The sequence below is a fragment of the Leptonychotes weddellii genome, chromosome 3 (genome assembly GCF_054177405.1).
Source record: "Leptonychotes weddellii isolate Sample4059 chromosome 3, ASM5417740v2, whole genome shotgun sequence".
Lineage (NCBI taxonomy): Eukaryota > Metazoa > Chordata > Mammalia > Carnivora > Phocidae > Leptonychotes > Leptonychotes weddellii.
In genome coordinates, this window is record NC_138371.1 from 102,122,595 (window position 1) to 102,143,051 (window position 20,457).

At 44.8% G+C, this 20,457-nt stretch overlaps 2 protein-coding genes, 1 long non-coding RNA gene and 1 other non-coding gene across 4 annotated transcripts; 1 reads left to right on the forward strand and 3 right to left on the reverse strand.

Annotated features, from left to right (window-relative positions):
• Nucleotides 1-6,070: 6,070 nt before the first annotated feature.
• LOC115938619 (uncharacterized) lies at nt 6,071-9,504 on the reverse strand. Its single transcript, XR_014144020.1, has 3 exons — nt 9,448-9,504; nt 8,279-8,394; nt 6,071-6,317 (listed from the first exon to the last, which is right to left on the reverse strand). It is a non-coding gene; the product is annotated as an uncharacterized LOC115938619 (long non-coding RNA).
• Nucleotides 9,334-9,405, reverse strand: TRNAE-UUC (transfer RNA glutamic acid (anticodon UUC)). Its single transcript has one exon. It is a non-coding gene; the product is annotated as a tRNA-Glu (tRNA).
• Nucleotides 9,505-10,128: 624 nt separating the features above from the next.
• On the reverse strand, nt 10,129-14,507 carry VMA22 (vacuolar ATPase assembly factor VMA22). Its single transcript, XM_006751192.3, has 5 exons — nt 14,324-14,507; nt 14,145-14,248; nt 13,975-14,057; nt 13,182-13,313; nt 10,129-11,399 (listed from the first exon to the last, which is right to left on the reverse strand). Exons 1-5 carry the CDS (start codon nt 14,495-14,497, stop codon nt 11,287-11,289), a joined length of 606 nt encoding a protein of 201 aa, XP_006751255.3. The 5' UTR covers nt 14,498-14,507; the 3' UTR covers nt 10,129-11,286.
• Nucleotides 14,508-14,632: 125 nt separating this feature from the next.
• Nucleotides 14,633-19,418, forward strand: IMP4 (IMP U3 small nucleolar ribonucleoprotein 4). Its single transcript, XM_006751191.3, has 9 exons — nt 14,633-15,252; nt 15,404-15,512; nt 17,417-17,500; nt 18,213-18,322; nt 18,397-18,529; nt 18,617-18,771; nt 18,857-18,951; nt 19,072-19,145; nt 19,229-19,418. The coding sequence occupies exons 1-9, from the start codon at nt 15,250-15,252 to the stop codon at nt 19,339-19,341; spliced, it is 876 nt and encodes a 291-aa protein (XP_006751254.1). The 5' UTR covers nt 14,633-15,249; the 3' UTR covers nt 19,342-19,418.
• Nucleotides 19,419-20,457: the final 1,039 nt, after the last annotated feature.

Consider the following 20,457-nt stretch of genomic DNA (forward strand, 5'->3'; position numbering starts at 1 on the left):
TTAAAGTTGGTTTATCCATCAGGATTTTTCAGAGATGCAAGCTAGCAAATCCAAAATCTGCCTGATGAGCTAGTAGGATGCAAACCAGGAGAATCATTGCTGCAGTTACAGTCTAAAGGCAGTGTGCTCTATAACCAGGAAGGACTGATATTACAGATGAAATTGGAAAGCAGTCTGCTGGAGAATTTTCTCTTGCTCAAGGGAGGCTAGTCTCTTTGTTCTACTCAGACCTTCAACTGATTTGATGAGGCCCACCCACACAAGAGAGGGCAATCTGCTTTACTCAAAGTCTACTGATTTAATTGTTAATCCCATCCAAACATGCCCTTACAGAAACATCTAGAATAATGTCTGACCAAATATCTGGGCACTCTATGGCCCAGCCAAGTTGACACATAAAATTAATAATTATGGTTGTGAATTAGGTCTTAAGGCCTGGGGCAAGAAGAGATTCATTAGTCAGACTGGAATCTGAAAAAGTTGTTGTTTGAGGAGACCATATGTCTCTCATTTAAACTATCTGGGAACTATCAAGGACATAAAAGTTTTACTGAATACCTTTTTTTAAGAACCCAGCACTATGTATTCTGAGAAGTAAAATTTGTACCTTGGGAAATGTCTGTAACTCTGAAGAGAATAAAGAACATCCTGGCAAGGCTTCCTATTGTGGTAGATTTTTATTTATATTTTGGTGTATGTGAGGCAGGAGATTCCAGAGTTCTTTACCCTGAAGGGGACAACTCTCAGCAATGATCCAAAAGTTTGTAATGAATGTGCAGATGGGACCATTTGATGGCCAGAGGATCCAATCTAGTGCTAAGATGACTGCCTTAAGTTTGACCAATTGCATTGATCCCTAGTCCATCTATTATCAGAGATATCTTGGCTACAGGATGAAAGGCAGTAATATTCCACTGAGCTCCATTTGTGATGGTGGCAATGCTGTCCATAGAGTCTATATATTTCCATCTCTGCTCACTCAATTTATTTCAAGGGACTCACTGGATAGCCAAGTGATCTTGAGGAGAGATGACCTCCTCTGGCACGGTGGCATCTGACAATGGACTAAGAACAGGGAAGGCCTTCCCATCCTGTAGGTGGAATATGCCAGAGGGCCCAGGATTCCCTCCATCCTGTCTTCAGGAACCTGTATAGCCATGTTGAGCTTGTGATATACTGTTTCCATGATCCAAAGCATAATGGGCAGCTGGGTATGGATGGTCACAGGTTCAGGGTCTGTGAGAGCCCTTATTTCCAGGACATCCCAGTATGTAGCCAGCAGTTTTCATCTTAATAGATTTTATTCCAGGCCCAAGAGGACCAACTTCTTGCACCAGAGGCTTTGGGGCAACTTATAACATTATATGTGATCCAGAGACCCCAAGGGGCATGAGAAAAGGAATCAAACCTCTCCACTGAAGGAGTCTCTGAGGGCACTAATGGAAGTAACTGTTGATTTTAATTTGGACAGATTCTAAAGTATTTGTTGGAGAAACCCACTTAAAATAGGTTGATTTGTAAGTAGCAGCACCAGTGAGATTAAGAAAAATTTGTAAATGAGGAGTATGTTGCCTCCAGAACCCAAAAGAGATTTGTATGTCCTTAATTGTCCTTAATGAATGTGTCCAATGAGTATCCTTAGAGGACGGTCATCACTGTAATGTCATCCTGGCATTGTGGAGAAAGGCAATGTAGTTAAGATCCTGTCTGTAAAGATTATGGATTATGTGTGATAGTAAAGCTGTGAGGAACCCCATGGGCAGCCTGGAAAGAGTATATTGTGTCCCTTTGGAGGTGAGGCAAACTGCAGCTGAGAAAAATTGGCACTGAACAGAATATATTAGATAAATCTGTAATAGTAAAATATTTACCGATTGTTGATTGGATGGAGTCAGTAATTTTAATAATACTGGGCACTAGGTATAAAATAATTACTGGATGAGACCACAAAATTAGGGTTGCAGTAATCAATCCTGAGTCACCCATGCTTTTTTTGTTATTTAAAATCAGACAAAATTGAGCTGTTAAAGAATCAGTGGGGATAGTCACTCTTTTATTAATTAGGTCTTTTTTTTTTTTTTAAAGATTTTATTTATTTATTCAACAGATAGAAAGCACCAGTAGGCAGAGTGGCAGGCAGAGGGAGAGGGAGAAGCAGGCTCTCCGCTGAGCAGGGAGCCGGACGTGGGGCTCAATCCCAGGACCCCAGGATCATGATCTGAGCCAAAGGCAGCTGCTTAACCAACTGAGCCACCCAGGTGCCCCTCTTAATTAGGTCTTTTACAATAGTTTTACTCCATAAAGGCCCTGTTCTAACCTACATTGGGCCATATTAACTGGAGGTCTATGGAGGTCTCACTATTATCCTGCCAATTTGTAAATGTCAAAAACTTAATTTAATTTTAATTGAGTCCTCATTGTGTTAGAGGATCTATGTCCAATCTGGGATATTTTAGAGCAATAAGTACTATGGTTATGGGAAATTTAGGCAAGGCTATGGTTAAAGTGACATACTTATTTTTCTCTATTTTATATTTTGTGCCTTTCCTAAGATTATAGGGGGTACAATGTTTATACTTAGTGGGACCCCAGGTATAACTGTAATTTGAGCCCAAGCATTGATTAAGACCATGAAGCTTTGTCAGTTGGTGCATTTTAGCAGATGTTAAAGTTAATTTAGAACCTATATTGTTGAGGTACAAAAGCCCTTTTGTTTTTTGTCATATGAAGTCTTTTAGTAAATTTTCCATTTACAATTGAGTCAAATTAAATATATATACTTTATTTACTTTTTATTTTCCACCCTGCATCTACATTTCTTTGGGTGCTTTTTTTTTTTTTTTCCTTTTTCTTTTCTTTTGGTTAGTTTATTTGTTCGTCTTAGTCTTTTAGTTGCCTGAATCCACAATTTCTAGTTTCTGTCTCTGGCTAATAACACTATGTGTGTACCTTCTAAGTGGTTACAGCAAAAGCAGGGGAGAGGGAGGAGCCCCTAATAGGTGGCACTTCCTCCTTCCAAGCCATCCAAATATGCCTCCCAAAGATTGGGGGTTTGTACTTAGAGAGCTATAACAGCCTCTTCTTGGGATAGTGCAGTTAGCTCTTGGTCTGAAGTACCAATTCTTTTACATTTTCTTTTTGGTAAAATCTTTAAAAATGACTTGTATGTCCAGGCAGGTAAAAATTTTAGTTTTTGTTTTAGTCTCCTGTTTGTCCCAAACTATTTTGACCTTTGAGTATTTACCAAAGGACTTGGTGGTCCCAAATGGTCCTATCTGTAGGGGGTGGTCGCCCTGTCTATGATGTCTAATTTGACCTCGGAGGGGTCCACATCCACTTCCAGGAGAGCAACAGTGGCCTTATCAGTACTTTGAGGATCCAGGTTTTGAGCATAAGGCCCTTGGTGTGCTGGTGAGCAGCACTACTCAGAAAGGCCCATGAGTGTTGCCCAGAGTTTTACATTCCTGAAACAATGGTGTGACTATCTCAGGGGTCTTAGATAGAGTAGGGATAGTGTCCCCCAAACTTTCCCTTTTCATTAAGCTTTGTGCTATTGGCTTCCATCCAGGTGGCCTCTCCTACCCCGCTGAGTCATGCAGTTAGACAAGCAACAGCATAACAATCCTTTCCTTTACCACAGGACCTGTGGGTGCCATGGTCACGAGGATGCCTCATATTGACCCTATGAATGGTTTGAGAAGAGAGTAGTTTCCTACATAGTGTGGAACAGGCCAAATAAAATGATTCTGTTATAGGATATAATGACTTCATTGGCCCCACCACTTGCTGACCAGTAGGCTAATCAGACCCATTCCCTGCCACTTGGATGGGATCATACCTTACTCCCTTCAGAGGAACCTTTTAACAATCAGAAGTAGCCAATTAATTTGAGCTGCCCCTAGGTGCTCTGTCCTGGACACTTAACACCTTGACTCAGAGAGGACACAAGAGAGGACTGTTCATAAATTTCACAATTTGTGGAGTAGATTCACAGCAACATCTGGTAGAGGCAACAAAAAGTAGCTATGGCCCACAGCACCAACATGCCAGCTGGTGGCACACCTGCTCAGGTAGCTACTGCTGCCTGGAAGAACCTGTAAGTCAGAAAAGTCTAGTGACATGTCATTTGGTCTGGAAGCAAACCATCCTGCTTTGCTGGGCCAATTGTTTTGGTAGGTTTTATTTATCATGATTATTTATCATTATTATTATTATTTAGGTATGGTAAGGCCAATAGATCAGGAGACAACTGACACTGAAAAGATAGTTTATTTTACTCAAAGTTCTCAAGAGAAGAAGTACACATCATGTGGGGGCAAGAGGGTGGCAGTGGGGGACAAAAAATGACCAATGGTGAGGTCAAGAGACAGAGAGGGCGAAGAGGAACGTGTACACAAAAGATTTTATGATGATTTCCTTGGGAATGAATGAATTAGGCAGGGTAACCAGGGTTAGGATTGGCTAGTTTGAATCATTTCAGCAGGCTCGTGGGCATAGGGGCTTCCCCTGTCTCATATCTGGCCCTGGAGTGATTAGGATAGGTATATAGCAGCCCATAGTGTGAGAGCCTGATAAAGAAAGTGGTTGGGGTGTGGATTTAATTAGCTACTCAAGAAGGGGAATTGACTAGCCTCCAGCCAGAGCTTCAAAACTGAGTCAAGATAGCATTTATAAGAACTATATTACAAGAATCCACTGGTCTTGTAATTTGTTCCAACATGTGCTCAGTGGTGGGGTAAAGAGTGTCTTCCCCCAAATTCATGTCCACCTGCAACCTGTATATGTATAATCTTATTTGGAAATAGGATCTTTGAAGATGCAATTAAGTTAAGATGATGTCATACTGGATTAGAATGGGCCCATATCCAATCACTGTTGGATTCCAATCAATTTCTGCCTCCATATGAAGATGGAGGCAGAAATTGAGCAATGCATCTGCAACCTAAGGAATGCCAAGGATTTCCAGGAGCCACCAGAAGCTAGGAGGAGGCAAAAGAGTTTTCCCTAGAGTATTCAGAGGACATGTGGCCATAGAAACAGCTTGATTTTAGACTTCTGGCCTCAGAACTGAGAGATAATAAATTACCAAGTCACTTATAATGGCAGCCCTAGGAAACTAATACAGATTTTGATACCAGGAAGTAGGGTGCTCCTGTAACAAATACTTGAAAATGTCGAATGTGGCTTTGGAATTGGTTAAGGGATACAGGCAGAAGAATTTTGAGGCACAAGATAGAAAGAGCCTAGAATGCCTTGAAGAGAGGGTTAGTGGAAATACATATGAACATTAAAGGTTATTCTGGTTAGAGCTAAAAGATAAGTAAGGAGCACTGTAGAGAACGCTTCTATCCTCTTTAGAGAATACATATATTGACATGAACAGAATTTTAGTAGAAATATGAAAGTTGAAGGTGCTTCTGGGCAAGAACTTAGAAGGAAATGAGAAACATGTTATTGGACACTAGAAGAAAAGCAATTCTTCTTTTAAAGTGGTAGAGAACTTGGCTGAATTGTATTCTACTGTTTGACAGAAAGTAGAACTTAGAAGCAATGAACTTAGATATTTAGCTGAAGAGATTTCTAAGAAAAGTGTTGTAGGCACAGACTGCTTCTCCTTGATGCTTACAGTAAAAAGCAGAAGGAAAGAAGTAAATTAAGAAAAGGATAGTTAAGCAAAAAGGAGCCAGCTCTTGATGATTTCGGTTGTTCTCAGGCTATCCAGATTACAAAGGATTCAAATATTAAGAAATTCACTGTTGGAAAGTGTGCTCTGAAAAAAGGGGCCAAGGGTGTGGCTGGACAATCTTTTGCTGAAGAGATTGGGCTTGTGACTCATGGATCCAACTGGCCATCTCAGCAGAAGCAAGAATAGAGATGGGGTTATCCAGGAAAGATCTATGGAGGACCCTCTTGTCTGAGGACTGAAACCCCATGAAATGCACAGGAAGCTGACAAGGGTTCTGAGAATGTTATACCAGGAAAACTGCTGGAACCTGAACTCCAAGGAACAGAGATGGAAGAAAATGAAGGGAGGCTGTGGGACTTCCAAAACCCTAAAATAGGACATGGGCTGACAGAGGTTCTCAACTATAGACATGCTTTATCCCCCAACTTTTAAGTTTTATTGAAAGGTAAACATGAGGGGTGCCCCGGTGGCTCAGTTGGTTAAGCATCTGCCTTCGGCTCAGGTCATGATCCCAGACAGGGTCCTGGGATTGAGCCCCACATCGGGCTCCCTGCTCAGTGGGAAGCCTGCTTCTCCATCTCCCTCTGCTGCTCCCCCTGCTTGTGCTTTCTTTCTGTCAAATAAATAAAATCTTAAAAAAAAAAAAAAGGTAGATATGATGTATCAGGTAAAAGGAACCAAGTTAAATAGGCTATTAGTGTGAGCTTTTATATTTATCTGGCTAAGAATCACTCTGTGTTTATTGTTTGCTGTGGCTGTAGGTATCAGAGGCTAAAATTTCCTCCAGTGTTCTTATTGTAGTCTCCTCTTCTGTGTTTGGGTTTCCCAGCAGATTTCTTACATAGATTCTGAGCCCTACAGTTCTTTAAGTTGTATTATATATATCATAACAAGAACCTTAGTGATGCGGTGGTAATATGTGGGAGGAGGGGGAAGTACTATATAATCCTATAGTCTTTTACTGAGCTTCTGCCCGAAGACTATAACCTTCAAAAGTGCTTCCCAGCTTTTTTCTCCCTTTATGTGACATAGGAAGGCTAGAGAGGGTTAGGTATTTCTCTTCCCCCAGATTGGGTGGGCTCTAGTAAAACAGTTTCCCTGAGGATAGGCCTTTGTTAAGGAGAACTGGGTGCGCTGGCAATTTTCCAAGTGGTTACTTTTCCCTCCTTTTGCCAGAAGCACCAGGGGATTCTTCTCCAGTCTTGACCCTAAGAACCTGGTAGGGTTCCTGGAGGTAAAACCCACAAGAATGTGAGGGTTGTCAATGCAAAATGAATAAAACTTTCAGAAACTCTAAAAGAAAGAAAGTTTTATCCCAGCCCAAGTTAGGACAGCTGCCTGGGAAACACACTCTTCACAGGAAAGATAATGCTCCAGAGAACGAACGCTTTGTACAGGGTTATAGATTTTTTTTACGTCTTGTAAAAAGGTCAAAAGATTACAGATGAACATATAGGCAGGAATCATAAATTTTAATTTAACATTAATGCAATGCTAAATGCAAGGAGTAGGAGTATTCATTGATACCTATGGTTTTCCTTTATGGCTTGGCGGGCCATAAATCAGGCTTTTGGTTTAAATGAAGTTTATACAGTCATGCTAACTTAGAAATCTAAAATGGCTTCCCCTTGGGAAAAATTAAAGATGTTACTGCAGATAGAAATCTCTTCTTTTGCCTTTGACCAATGTCATACTCAAGGGCTTTATTCTTTCACAAAATCTGTACATGCTCTGGTTGGGGCCTCTTCATTTCCTTAGTTTATAAATAAGAATGCCCCAGTTCCTCTGGTGAATCTACCTGTTTCTCTCTGTCCTGGCTGAGGAGTCAGGAGGAGAGGTGAGGTTGTGCTGATCACCCTGCAGCTGAGGTAGAAAACCTTTGATTTTGCCATCTCTGACGAATTTCTTCCAGTTTTCCTGAGGGCTCTGACTCTGATGGCCATTGGATCCATGCCTAGATCCCAAATGGAGTTGGAAACTGTTCTAACTGGCAAAATCTTTTGTTTGTTTGTTTTCAGTTTTCATTTGAGGAAAACTGACATTTACCTGACTGGCTATTTCTAGTCGGTTTGTAGATGTGTGAGTTGGGTCTGAACCTGCCCAGGGAGTGTTATGGGCTCCATGTTAAGGAGGGCCACAGTCACAGTGACTTTCTCACATTGAAAAACTTGAAAATTATATCAATAATTGTCTACATCAGAGCCAGGTTATATTTGCTTTACAGCAAACTGTGGAGAACTAAAAGTGCATTGTACAAAATGTTTATACTGTTCTTGTATTTCACCTATGTCATATTCATGTGACTAGATCAGTACTTTCTAGAAAATGGTTCTGTTAATAATTTAGTGAGTCGCTGTTAAAATTGCTATGGTAATAAATTGATGCCTCTTAGCTATTTTTGTCTAAATTAAGCCACCATGGTAGCAACTACCTAGGATTCTTGTTCTGCAAAAGAACAATAAATATTAAACATGTCAAAATAAAATAAAGTAAAAGAAAATAAAAAATAAAATAAAATAAACTTCCTTTATAGATTAGGCTTTTAGAGAGTTTTTCTCTCAACAGGGTCAATTAGCCTTTAAGTTTTCCTACCAGTTACTGGCTCCAGCAGCAGCTTCTGAGCCTGGTACACTATGACTCTCTGTAGTCAGTCTTCCCCCCAATTTTCAAGGCAGCAATTCAGCCGTGACTTCAATTTTCCCATGGATCTAAGAAGAGTTGTTAAATTTTAGTTTATTCAGCTTTTTTTTCTTGTGAGGACAGAGTGATGACTTCCCAGCTCCACTGTATCCTATTTTAACCTATAGAATTTAAATTAATATGATTACAGAAATAATTTCTCCCCCTTCCCCCCCTACCAAATGTATGAGTGAATAAATGAGTGTAGTGGTCCACTTCTGAAGGCAGGACCTTAGCCCTGCACATAACCTCCCTGGGTTGACTAAGTGAACCAGACAAAGGGGGTGGAAAATTGACAAAGGCACTTAGTATCTCGTTTGTATGTTTGGCTCTCCTTTTGACTGGAAGTGTGCAAGTGTTGGGGGTCAAGAGGGATTCTTAAGTTTTAAGTAATTTCCATAAAGGGTTGGGGGCAAACTGGATTGCTTAAGAACTCTAACCACTGGACTAGAAGGCAAACAAAGCGGCCGGAAGACCAGAGAAAATTAAATTGCCAGAGACTTCTTCCAACTGGCCCTCTCCAGTCCATTCATACACTTCATCCTATGCTCCTCCAGAGACTCAGCTCCACTTGTTGCAGCCCAGCCTCTGGACTGGCTCTGGAGCATAAGCTGCAAGTTTCTTGACTTCACACATCCCTTCCTCCCTCCCGGAGGGTGCCCCCACCAGAGATTGACAATAAATTTTGAGTATTTTAAATATTATTCAATATTTAAATATAATGGTATTCAAATCTATAATGTATACGGTATCCTATATAATTAATAAATTACTGATCGAGAAAATAGTTTAATGATGTGATGAAAATTAATACTTCGTTCAAAACACAGAATGATAGGTCCCGGAGCTCCCCGGGCCCCAGTTTCTCCAGGCTTAATTGGAAAGAAACGCCGAATTCGACCTGAGGCATTCCAGCGGCGAAAATACAAAATTCTGGCCTGGCCAGTAGAAACGAAAAATTAGTCCTCTTCCCATACCGGGAGTCGAACCCGGGCCGCCTGGGTGAAAACCAGGAATCCTAACCGCTAGACCATATGGGAAGTGTTAAAAACACGCCTCTCGTTTCTGTAGACATCACTTACCTCAGCTTGCCGTCTGCCCCTTCACATAACGGCTTCTTACCCGTTGGGCTCGCTCCGCCCCCGGAAATTCTGACTGCGGCTGCGCGAGCCCCAGCTTCAAGGCCCCCCCCCCCCCCGCGGGCTGGAACATCCGGGTCTCTCTAGGGGGCGGGAACTCCTGCTCCCGGAGATCTCCCAAAGGACTGGAGCCAGGGCAGATTGCAGAGCGTTTGTGGTTTTCTCAGGCCCTATTTGCCTACCATGCTGGGCATTCAAACAGTAAAATGAAGGCTATTGCTTGACCTTCGACATCAACTTACATCTAAAATAAAGGAACCCATCCGGGACGGAGTTCCTCATGAATATCTTTTCTGTGAAAAACAAAAACGTATTGTGTTTTTACTTATTTTGACTTCAAAATCTCACTGGGTTGACACTTCCTAGCAGGATTTTGTTCTGAAATTCAACCTGTGTGAGAAGGGATGTACTTTTTTTCTCTAGTTTCCTTTTGAGTGCTTCCATAGGCTTTCACTGACAACTCAAGCTCAATGTGGCAAAAACAAAATAAACAATTCCTCCCAATCCAACCACAAATACGACCTACTGCGATTAAAGTAAATGTTAAAGACTCAAGGATTAAAAGAGTGTGGTACCTGTGTATTAACTGACAGTAAAATCAATGAAACAATGGAAGCTCCAAAATACGGTATGGGTTTATGTGAAAGAAAAAAAGGTGACATCTCAAATCAATGGTTCAACATACAGTATGTAGACCTATGGTAGAAAAAACAAGCTGGATGCAGGATTCACCCCATACCTCACTGAAACCACAGAAGTTCTTAAGGAAAATACTGGAGAATTCCTTTATCATATCATTTACAACCCCAAATTCAGAGATGATAAAACAGCTGATTGATAAAGTCAACTCTTAAATCAATAAAATTAATTTAAAAAAATATGAGAACTGGGTGGTGGTTACTATAGCTTTCACCTTATTCATTAAACTATTCAATTATTTTGTGCAGTTTAATGTGTTTTATTTTACAATAAAGGTTTAAAAAAAAAACACCATAAGCAAAGTTACAAGAGAAATTGGGAAAAATATTTACATTCCGTATTATGAACAAAGGATTAATTTTCCCGCAGCATAAAGATTACCTCCTAGAAACTACTAAAAATACCAACAACCCAGTAGGAAAATGAAGCAAGGACACAGATCCCAGCACATGAAATACATTTGGCCCTTCAAAAATTAAAAGCAGCTCAGTCTCCTATAAAGATAAAGGAAGAGTTCCTAGAGTTCCCTTGAAAATCTAAGTCAGATCTTTTCTACTTTCTGGCTTAAAACCTGCCAAGGACTACCTATCTACTTAGGTGTTCATGTTTTTTATTGACATGGAATCAAACTGTCCTGATTTGTTAGCCATGTTTGCTTTCTTTCCTACATCAAAATTAGTTTTGAGAATCTAGTGAAACTGAAGCACCTATTTGTTGTCCTTCCCTGCCACTAACTGTGCAGTATTTCATCCTGTAAAGAAGCCACAGCTGATATATGCATGAGGCTGTTCTGGTTATTTATGAACTAACCTAACAGCTTTGCCCCTGCCCCACATGAATGTGTCCTAGGAGAATACAAGCTTAGAAGTGGTTTCACAGTAGTGACTTTCAACATTATTCAGTTTGCCTCTTCAAACTTTCACACCTAACAAAGCTAGAAACATGCAAACCAGAGAAATTTTAAGGAGCAGGGATTAGTTGGGGTGGGAATAGGGGCAGGGGCAATCTGTGAAGGAAGAAGGCCTGAGATAAGGCAGCCACACCAAAGAACAGCTGTGCTCACTGCCCGCCTCTGGTCACAAGTCAGGCAGACTCAGCCTCCAGCTGCTTGAGTTTCTCCTGGAGCTCCCGGAGTTGGCTTCGACCCCAGTCGATCCGGATCTGAAGGCTGGCCATGTCTGCAGCCAGCTGCAGGCCTAGAGGAAGAGAGAAGATTGTCACCATGGTATCCTCGATGTGACACATGACTCAGGGGGCTCTGAATATCTCCAGGTACTGGAAAGGCTCCAGAACTTTCTGGCCTCCACACTATTCCTAAAATATTTCAAGAGCCTTGCATTGGCTGCTTCAGAACCTCACTAGACCCACACCCTCACCTCCTTCAGATCTTTACTAAAATGTCACCTCTTCAACAGACTTTCTTTACTCCCTTATATTACCCAACAGGGACTAAAAAACACTGTTGCATGCCCTCATTTCCTTCCTTCTTTCCTTCATTATAATAGTCCTTCACTGTTCTCGCCCTCTCTCTTTCTGTTTTCTCTGCCCCCGGGAGTATTCCACATTCTGGATCCACATCTAGGTGGCTTTTGCCTGATGCTTCTGCTTAATAGTCTTCTGGGCCCTCCGTGCCCAGTCCATTCGCCAGTTCAGTCTTCAGCCTACCTGCCTGACAGCAGAGCTGGCCACACATCTGCTCACCTCCCTCCAGGAAGCACTTTCTCCTCTTGGCTTCTGGGATCTCTCATCCTCTGGTTGTTGCTCCTGCCTCACCACTACTTCTCAGTCTCCTTGAATGGTTTCTCCCCTTCCTCCTCCCACCTTCTGTCCACATTTTGAGGCCCTCTGCTGATCTCAGCTTAAATGCTGTGTATGTGTCAGCAACTTGGGAATTTAAACACGAGTGTTATGCAGTGGGCTCCCAAATCTCTCTTTCCAGCCCAGGTCTCCTCCAAACTCAGATGCATGTGCCCAGACACCCGAGCACAGTCTCCACCACACAGCACTAGGAACATACTCTCACCCAACTCCTGACTTACCTTTGGCTGCAGCTCTCTCACACCAGGTGAGGGCAACTTCATTCCCTCAGGTGTTCCTGCTGGAATCTGTGGGCTCAGGCTTCATTCCTCTCCTTCCCTTACTCTCAAATTGATCTGTCAGTAAATCTTGTGGCTTCTATTCTCAAAACATGCAGGTTCCCATCACTTACCCTCTCCTTCACTGTCTCCACCTGCATCTCAAGCCTGGCTGCTCCCCGTCACCTGCTTCCTCCCTCTGCTCTTGTCTGTTCCCACCCAGCACCACAGTCTTCCTATCACTCTGTGGGTCCAACTGTGCCCCCCTCTCTTCAGAGCCACCCATGACTCCCAAAGTCCTCATCAGGGCCTGTACCTCAAATCACCTGAGCCCAGCCACCTCTGACCTGAGCTCCTGGCACTCCCTGCTACATAAACTCCACTCCAACCCATTTGGCCTCCTCTCTGCCATCCTAAACATGATCTCACCTCAAAGCTTTTGCCCTGGCTGGTCCCTCTGCCTATAGCACTGATCCCCCAGATCAACCACAAAGTTCTCTCCATCTTTTCAGAGAGGCCTTTCCAGGCCACCCTTCGTAAAATAGGTACCCTCACCCACTCCTGTCCCACTCCATCCACCATACCCTATCTTATTTTTCCATAACAATTCTCACTACCTGGTATTATATATGGGCCTACTTATTTATTCGCATGTTTTCATTCTCCCCTCAACAGAATAAACATTCCATGAGGGGTGTTTATCTCTTTTGTTTCCTGCTGTATCTCCAGCACCTAGCATGAGCCTGGAACACTGCCAACAGCCAGTAAATGCTTTTTGGAAAAAACAGCAGGTGTGCAAAAAAAGCCTGCTATGGATAAAACCTGGAAAACCCTTTGCAGATTAACCCCAGCCAGGCATGGCTTTAGTACTCAAGTTCTTCCTGCAGATAGAAGTCTACTCACCCTCCCGGAAGCTGGCTTGGGCATGACGCAGACTGTGAGGAACGAGGATTCCAAACCAGTTCAGAGGGTCCCGGGGGGCTGGGGAGGACTCCAGCTCTGGGGTTCTGGTGAGACCCTTGCGCCTGCGCAAAGCTGGAGAAAGACAGACTGGAGGTTGAGGGTCTCATTACCTGCGCTTGTCTTCTCTGTGACAATGTTGAATTTGATCTGAGCTCATGATCCTGACAAACACTGAAGGCTGGAAAATCCCTCCAACCATTTATGTTCCAGAAAACAGCTTACCACAAAGAACAACCCTTCCCTTTGTGATTCAGATGAGATGCCCAGACCACTCCTCATGACTCTCACAAGATCAGCAGATGACCCCCTTGTTTACCACAAGGTAAACAAGGAGCCACACACTGACTTTTCCCATTTTGCCTGAACATGCTGAAAGGCCAGACAGACCCTCCGACTTCCCGTTCGTCTCATAAATGATTGAGATTAGAAGTTTGTCCCTCTGAAACCAGACATATAAACATTTTCTGTTCAACTGACTGAAGTTTCCCCCAATTGCAAAACTATCCCAACTGTAAAGGACATCACCTATAACTTGTCTATTTCTCCCTATGGAAGTCTAAAGCAAAAACAAAAACAAAAACAAAACTAAAAAACAGCCTGCTGAGACATTGTGATCCTCCAATCTGGGCCGCTCTCTCCATCGCAACACTCTTAATAAAATCATCTCAATTATCGTGTACATTTTGTTTTTGACATCGGGAGGACGCCCTGACGGGAAAAAAGGGGGACTCACCTGCTTCACGGGGCCCCACCTCTTCTGGAGTCTGGGCGCTGGCTCTCACCACCCAGAACTTCTGGAGTCCGTCCTGGGCCTCGCTGAAGAACGAGAAGGTAGGATCGACATTTGGAGGCCCCAGCCTGGACCCTGCCCGCCCACCCGTTCCAACATGCACGGCTCCTCACCTGATGTAGACGCAGACCTGAGGCTCCATGCGGGAGGCATACTGCAGAGGACCTACAGACTTGGCACCCATGGCATAGCGAGCTTTAGAGAGCGAGAGCCAGCCCTGGGATACGAGGAGAGCGATGAAACTCAGTTTACCTCCGCATGCCCGCCCATCCCTCCCTCCCCAAGATCCCACCTCTTCCACCCGAGCGTTCAATGCCGCCCGCTTCGCCTCCAGTTCTTCCAGGTCCCGGAGCAGTTGCAGAAGGAGCGAGTCCACCTGCGCCCTTACGTCCGGCGCAGCCATGGGCCCACGGTACTGAGGTCTGGTACCAGCCTCCTCACAGGTTGCCCAATCGCCGCTCGCCATACCGCCATGACAACCAATAGGCTCACCTTCAAGGGGCGTTCCCAGCCGTGGGCCGAGTTGCCCAACGTTTCTAAAGGCAAGCGCTTTTGGGAACAGCGACTCAGAATTGACTAGCTGTGTTCTCCGAAGGGTGTAAGGCAACGGAACAGTCGGCTAGAGCTGGCTAGAGCTGTGGGTGGTTCCGAGTCGCTTTAGGAAGAGGCCGCATTTTACACTTGAACTTGGCCAAAAGGCCGAGAAGCGATAAGAGGCCGCATTTTAATAGTAGGGCGATAGCTGTGGTGATGGAAGAGGTATAGCTGTATAGCAGCCATTTTAAGGGAGAAGATGCTTTAATTCCAGGAGCCGGTAGGCGAGCCTCCAGTCAACCGCTATGCTTTTACAGTTGCTGGGTCATTTCGAACCGCCAGTTATGATTACTCTAACGGTTCATCATCTTAAAATTGGGCATCCTGCACAGCAGTGATAAGTAATGAAGCCAGGCACCGACATCTTTAGTAAGGGCGATCCTAGCGACGTGGCAAAGTTTTGACGCCAGCCTATTGGCTGTTCCAATAAGCATGCGCCTCCAGATTGGCCAATCGCCTTGCGACTCCCAACCCACTCTCCGTCATCTTAACATTGGGCACTCTCGACAGTAGCAGAGTGTAGCGAAGCCTCCAGCGACCATCTTGGTTGAGGGCAGAATCGAGGGTGGCGTTGCTTACGCTGCCCCGGCATTCTCCTGGACCCACGTGGAAGTCGCGCTCAGGATGGTAGGAGGGATGTTTGAGCTCCTGTTTTTGATGTTGGGGACTCGCGCAGGGCTGGGGATGATTCCTAGGCTTGGGGTTGGTAAGGCTGGTGGCCCCCGGGGCCCGGCTGTGCGTGGCGAGAAAGAGGCTGATCCGGCCCTCTGTTCCCTAGCTGCGTCGTGAGGCCCGCCTTCGCCGGGAGTACTTGTACCGCAAGGCCCGCGAGGAGTCGCTGCGAACCGCCCAGGAGAGGAAGGAGAAGGTTCGGCGCGCACTGGAAGGTAGGCACGTCTCAGCCCCCCCAGCGGGGGCGGGGGGAGCTCTAGGCCTGTCGTTATAAAAGACCATTGGTTTGCGGGCGCCTGGGTGGCTCAGTCGTTAAGCGTCTGCCTTCGGCTCAGGTCATGATCCCGGGATCCTGGGGTCGAGCCCCGCATCTGGCTCCCTGCTCCGCGGAAAGCCTGCTTCTCCCTCTCCCACTCCCCCTGCTTGTGTTCCCTCTCTCGCTGTCCCCCTATCTGTCAAATAAATAAATAAAAAAAAAAAAAGACCATTTGTTTGCATTTTAAGATCTAACGGAGTAAAAGACCAAATGGTATAAAACGCGTTTATATTAGCATTTCTTAGTGTTTGTGTGGCTGAGCATCCTTTCAAGTATTTACTGGCCTTTTTCCTTGTCTTTTGTCTTTGCAAATGTCCCTTCCGTGATGCTATAAATTTCATATCTTGTCGTATATGCTGCGGTATCCAGATTTTACAGTTTGCCTATTAGTTTTGTTTATAGTGTGTTTAGTTCTTCCCAAATTTTAAATTTTTACGTTGTCCTGTAGATGTTCTCCCTCCCGCACCTACCCCCATTGTTTTTTTTTTTGCTACTTTCTTCAGTACAAAATAACAAGAATATCTTACTGTCTTTTTAGCGTTATTATGATTCCGTTGTATTTTAAAAGCATTAAACCGTTGAGAATTTAATTTTATTCGACTTGTGAATTAGGATCTAATTTTGCAATATTTTCTCCACTTTTTATTTGTCATACTAATGAAGAGTGATAGCATGCCTGAATGGAAATGTTATATTTATCCCTATTTTCTTGGTTCTTGTGTGGGTTCTTGTGTAGAACTTTGTTTCCTATCTGGATGGTACATCAGCTTACTACCTCTGATTATTTTAAATTCACTTTGGTTTTCTGTGTTTTAAACATATAAAGTGCATGTGGTATGTGAGTATATGTTTACCTTAAGCGTTATGTTAAATACCTGTGACCTATCTGCCCACATTATTAATAAAAATGCTCAATATATTGAAATTCAAGAATATTTTCCCCAACTCAGATAACCACAATACAGGATACTGTTTAAAAATAAGCCATTTCCTTGCTTTTCTTTGTGCTTTTATCGTACTTGTTTGTATCCCTAAATCATACGGGGTTGGTTTTCAGTTTTCAAAGTAGTTATTAGGTTGTATGTATTCTTTCCCAGCTTTATGTTTTCATTCAGCATTGTTTCTAAGATCTATTGAGTGTAGTGGGGGCTCCCATTTCCCTGTGCTTGATGTTGACCTCATTTTTTAGTCTGGGGCAGTTAGGAACAGCATTGGTGCTATGAACCTTCTCTTCCATGTACAAGAATTTCTTCAGGGCATATTGGAAAGACCTGCTGGTTCCAAGGGCATGTTCATATTGAGCTCTGTACTCCAAAGTGGGCATGCCCACAGCGCAGCCCTTTTTTAACCAAGTCTAGCTTTAGTTCACAGAGGAAACCTCTGACCCAAAGCATCAGGTTTAGCAGTTTTGTTGTCAGAGGGTTTCAGGGTTTCTGGTCCACCTTCATACAGAAAGAGCACTCTGTATTTGTTCTTTTAAAAATTAGTTTGTTAATTTTTTTCTAATTACAAAAACAGTATATACTTGCAACTAAATATTTTAGAAAGCCCTAAAACCATGAGACTCAGGAACCATAAAAAATGAAATCTCCTGTAACCATTATTAACAGGTTGGCATGTAGACAAAAGTAGTTTTGTCTCTGTCTTCCCCCTGCCAAAAAAGTTGTGTATCACCTTTCTGCACAGAAATGAGTGAAAAGGATACTTTCTAATAAAGTCTACAGTTTTTGTAAGCCACAGTGTTATATAAACTGAGGGCTCCATGCATGTGTCTTACTCAGCCCCTCTGTGTTCCCCCTGCAGAGAATCGCCTGATTCCCACCGAGTTACGCAGGGAGGCTCTGGCCTTACAGGGTTCCCTGGAGTTCGATGACGCCGGCGGTGAAGGTAAACTTTCCTGACACTGGGCCAGCTTCTCCCCCTGCACTTGAGCCTGCTGGCTTCCGTCTCATTCCGCAGACACCTTGAAGGAAAGGCTGTGGAGCTCCTCCTTGCAAAACTGTCTCCCAGATGCCCTCATGACTCTGCACAGATGGCACCTCAGGAAAGCTCTTTCTTAGTGCTCCCAGTTTCGTTTATATAACATACAGTATTATCCCACTTACTCTTTTGTCTGTTAATTGCCCCCCTTACTAGAATGTGAACTCTGCTGAGGCAAGACCATGTCCGTTTTGTTCACTGCCATGTCCCCAGGTCCCAGCACTTCATTAACACCCAGATGTTTCATTCATTGCATTATTCAATAAATATTAAAGGTATCACAGACTTTATGAATTATTGTTATGAGGGAAAGGAGTCTGTTACCTTTGGCCTTAACAGAATCTAGACTTGAGCTTAGGTGGTAGCCATTAGCCCTCTGTGATAAAAAAATAAACTAAAATTAAATCAAAATTAAAAATTTAGTTTGTCAGTCATACTTGTGTTTATAGCCAATGTGGCTGGGGAGCCACCCTCTTGCTCCGTGCAGATATAGAGCATTTTATGTTCATCGTCGAAGGTGTTGTCAGACAGTGCTGCTCTAGACAGATTCAGCCACCCTCAAGTTAGCATTTTATTTCCCAAGACAGTGTCTCGTTGTTGCCTCTCATGCTCTTGACAGGTGTGACCAACCACATGGATGATGAATATCGATGGGCAGGGGTCGAGGACCCTAAGGTCATGATCACTACCTCCCGAGACCCCAGTTCCCGCCTCAAGATGTTTGCAAAGGTACCAATAGTGGGAAGTGAGTGGGAGGTGCTAAGGCACTAGTGGCCCCAGTCCTAACTCGGGTTCATGTACAGGAGCTGAAGTTGGTGTTCCCAGGTGCCCAACGCATGAACCGTGGCCGGCATGAGGTAGGGGCACTGGTGCGAGCCTGCAAAGCCAATGGTGTCACCGACCTGCTGGTTGTCCATGAGCATCGAGGCACACCTGGTAATACTGTGGGTGGGAACAGGGTGTCTGCTGGGGTGGTTGTCTGAGAGCAGATAAGGTTTCTGACGGCCCGCCTGGCCCCACCAGTGGGGCTCATTGTTAGCCACCTGCCCTTCGGCCCTACTGCTTACTTCACACTGTGCAATGTGGTCATGCGGCACGACATCCCTGACCTGGGCACCGTGTCCGAGGCCAAGCCTCACCTCATCATGCATGGCTTCTCCTCCCGACTAGGCAAGCGGGTGAGTCTGGGTCCACGGGGTGATGAGGGCTGGGGGCACGGAGTTCCCGGCTGGGCATTTGCCACTCTCCTTCCCTCTGACCCAGGTCTCCGACATACTCCGTTACCTGTTCCCTGTGCCCAAAGATGACAGCCACCGGGTCATCACCTTCGCGAACCAAGATGACTATATCTCCTTCCGGTAGGTCCGTGGGCTGGCCTCAGAATAGTGTCCTGACCTTTGTGTCCCACTGCTGTTTGTTACTGACCCACATCTGCTCCCTGTCTTCCATTACCCGTGCCCTGCCTCCCCTTGCCTCAGGCACCATGTATATAGGAAGACCAGCCACCGCAGTGTGGAGCTGACCGAGGTCGGACCTCGCTTTGAACTGAAGTGTGAGTCTGGGGCTTCCCTGCCCTTCTGGTGGTGGGGGGGTGCTGGCGGCATAGGTGGCAATGTGTCCATCTCCGCCCCCCAGTGTACACGATCCGCCTGGGCACGCTGGAGCAGGAGGCCACAGCCGACGTGGAGTGGCGCTGGCACCCATACACCAACACGGCACGCAAGAGGGTCTTTCTGAGTGCTGAGTGAACCCGCTCGCTGGTCAGGACGTGGGCCTGGACCCAGGACTCGGGGAGCGGTCAGAATAAAGTCTGTGTGCCACACCACCCTCTCTGCCTCTGTGTGGTCAGGACAAGCCCACTGTCAGGCTGAGTGTGAGGGACAGTTTCCACTGGGTCTTCTTAGGTGGGGAGCTGACAGCTCAGAGACGTTTGCAGGTGTGCTGTTGACATTGTGCCTAGGACAAGGCAGGCCCAACCTGCTGGCTTGCCCCTTAGCCATAGCCAAGGTTTGGGAGATTTGGTGTTGCTGTCACTTGGGAGTCAGGGGCCCTGTGAGAGCCCAACTCAGACTGGAACTGGTATGTACCCAAAGACCTTGGTTTTACACAGAACATGTGTCAGGACCCTACAGCATGCCCCCAAGTTGACGTGGAGTGGGGTATAACATTAAGAAAGCGATCACACCACTTGGGGCAGGCCTATGAAAAAACAACTCAGGCACGGGGATGGAGAGTGGGGGAGACCTCTGCAGATGCCCTGAAAGCTACAGGATGGCATGAAGCAGCAGGGACCACCTGGATGACCCATGCAAAGACCCTGAGGTGGACGTGCTCATAAGGGTTCCGGGAGCAACAGTGGCCTAGTGAGAGGAGTCTTGATGGAGAACAGGCAATCAGACTTCACAGGGATGTCTGTGACTTCTGGCCCCACTCATGTGAATCTAGGGCCTTCCGGAGCCTCTCTCACCTTGACATAACCTCAGCTCACAAATGAAGGATAGGCCACTAAAACTTTTATGCAAGTTATGGAAATTCCAAAATACATACAAAGTAGAAGTAGTATGATGTTTATATTAGTTTTCTGGGACTGCCAAAACAGACTGCCACAAACTGGGTGGCTTAAAACAACAGATTTATTCTCTCGCAATTCTGGAGGCCAGAAGTCAGATCAAGGTGTTGGCTCCACTCCCAACCCCTCCTCCATTACTTGCCTCTTCCAGCTTCTGGTGGCTACTGACAATCCTTAATATTCTTTGGCTTGTAGTTGCATTGTTGTGGTTTCTGTCTTTGTCTTACGTGGTCTTTCTCTACTGTCAAGTTTCCTCTGTGTGTCTCTTATAAGGACACCTGTCCTTAAATTTATA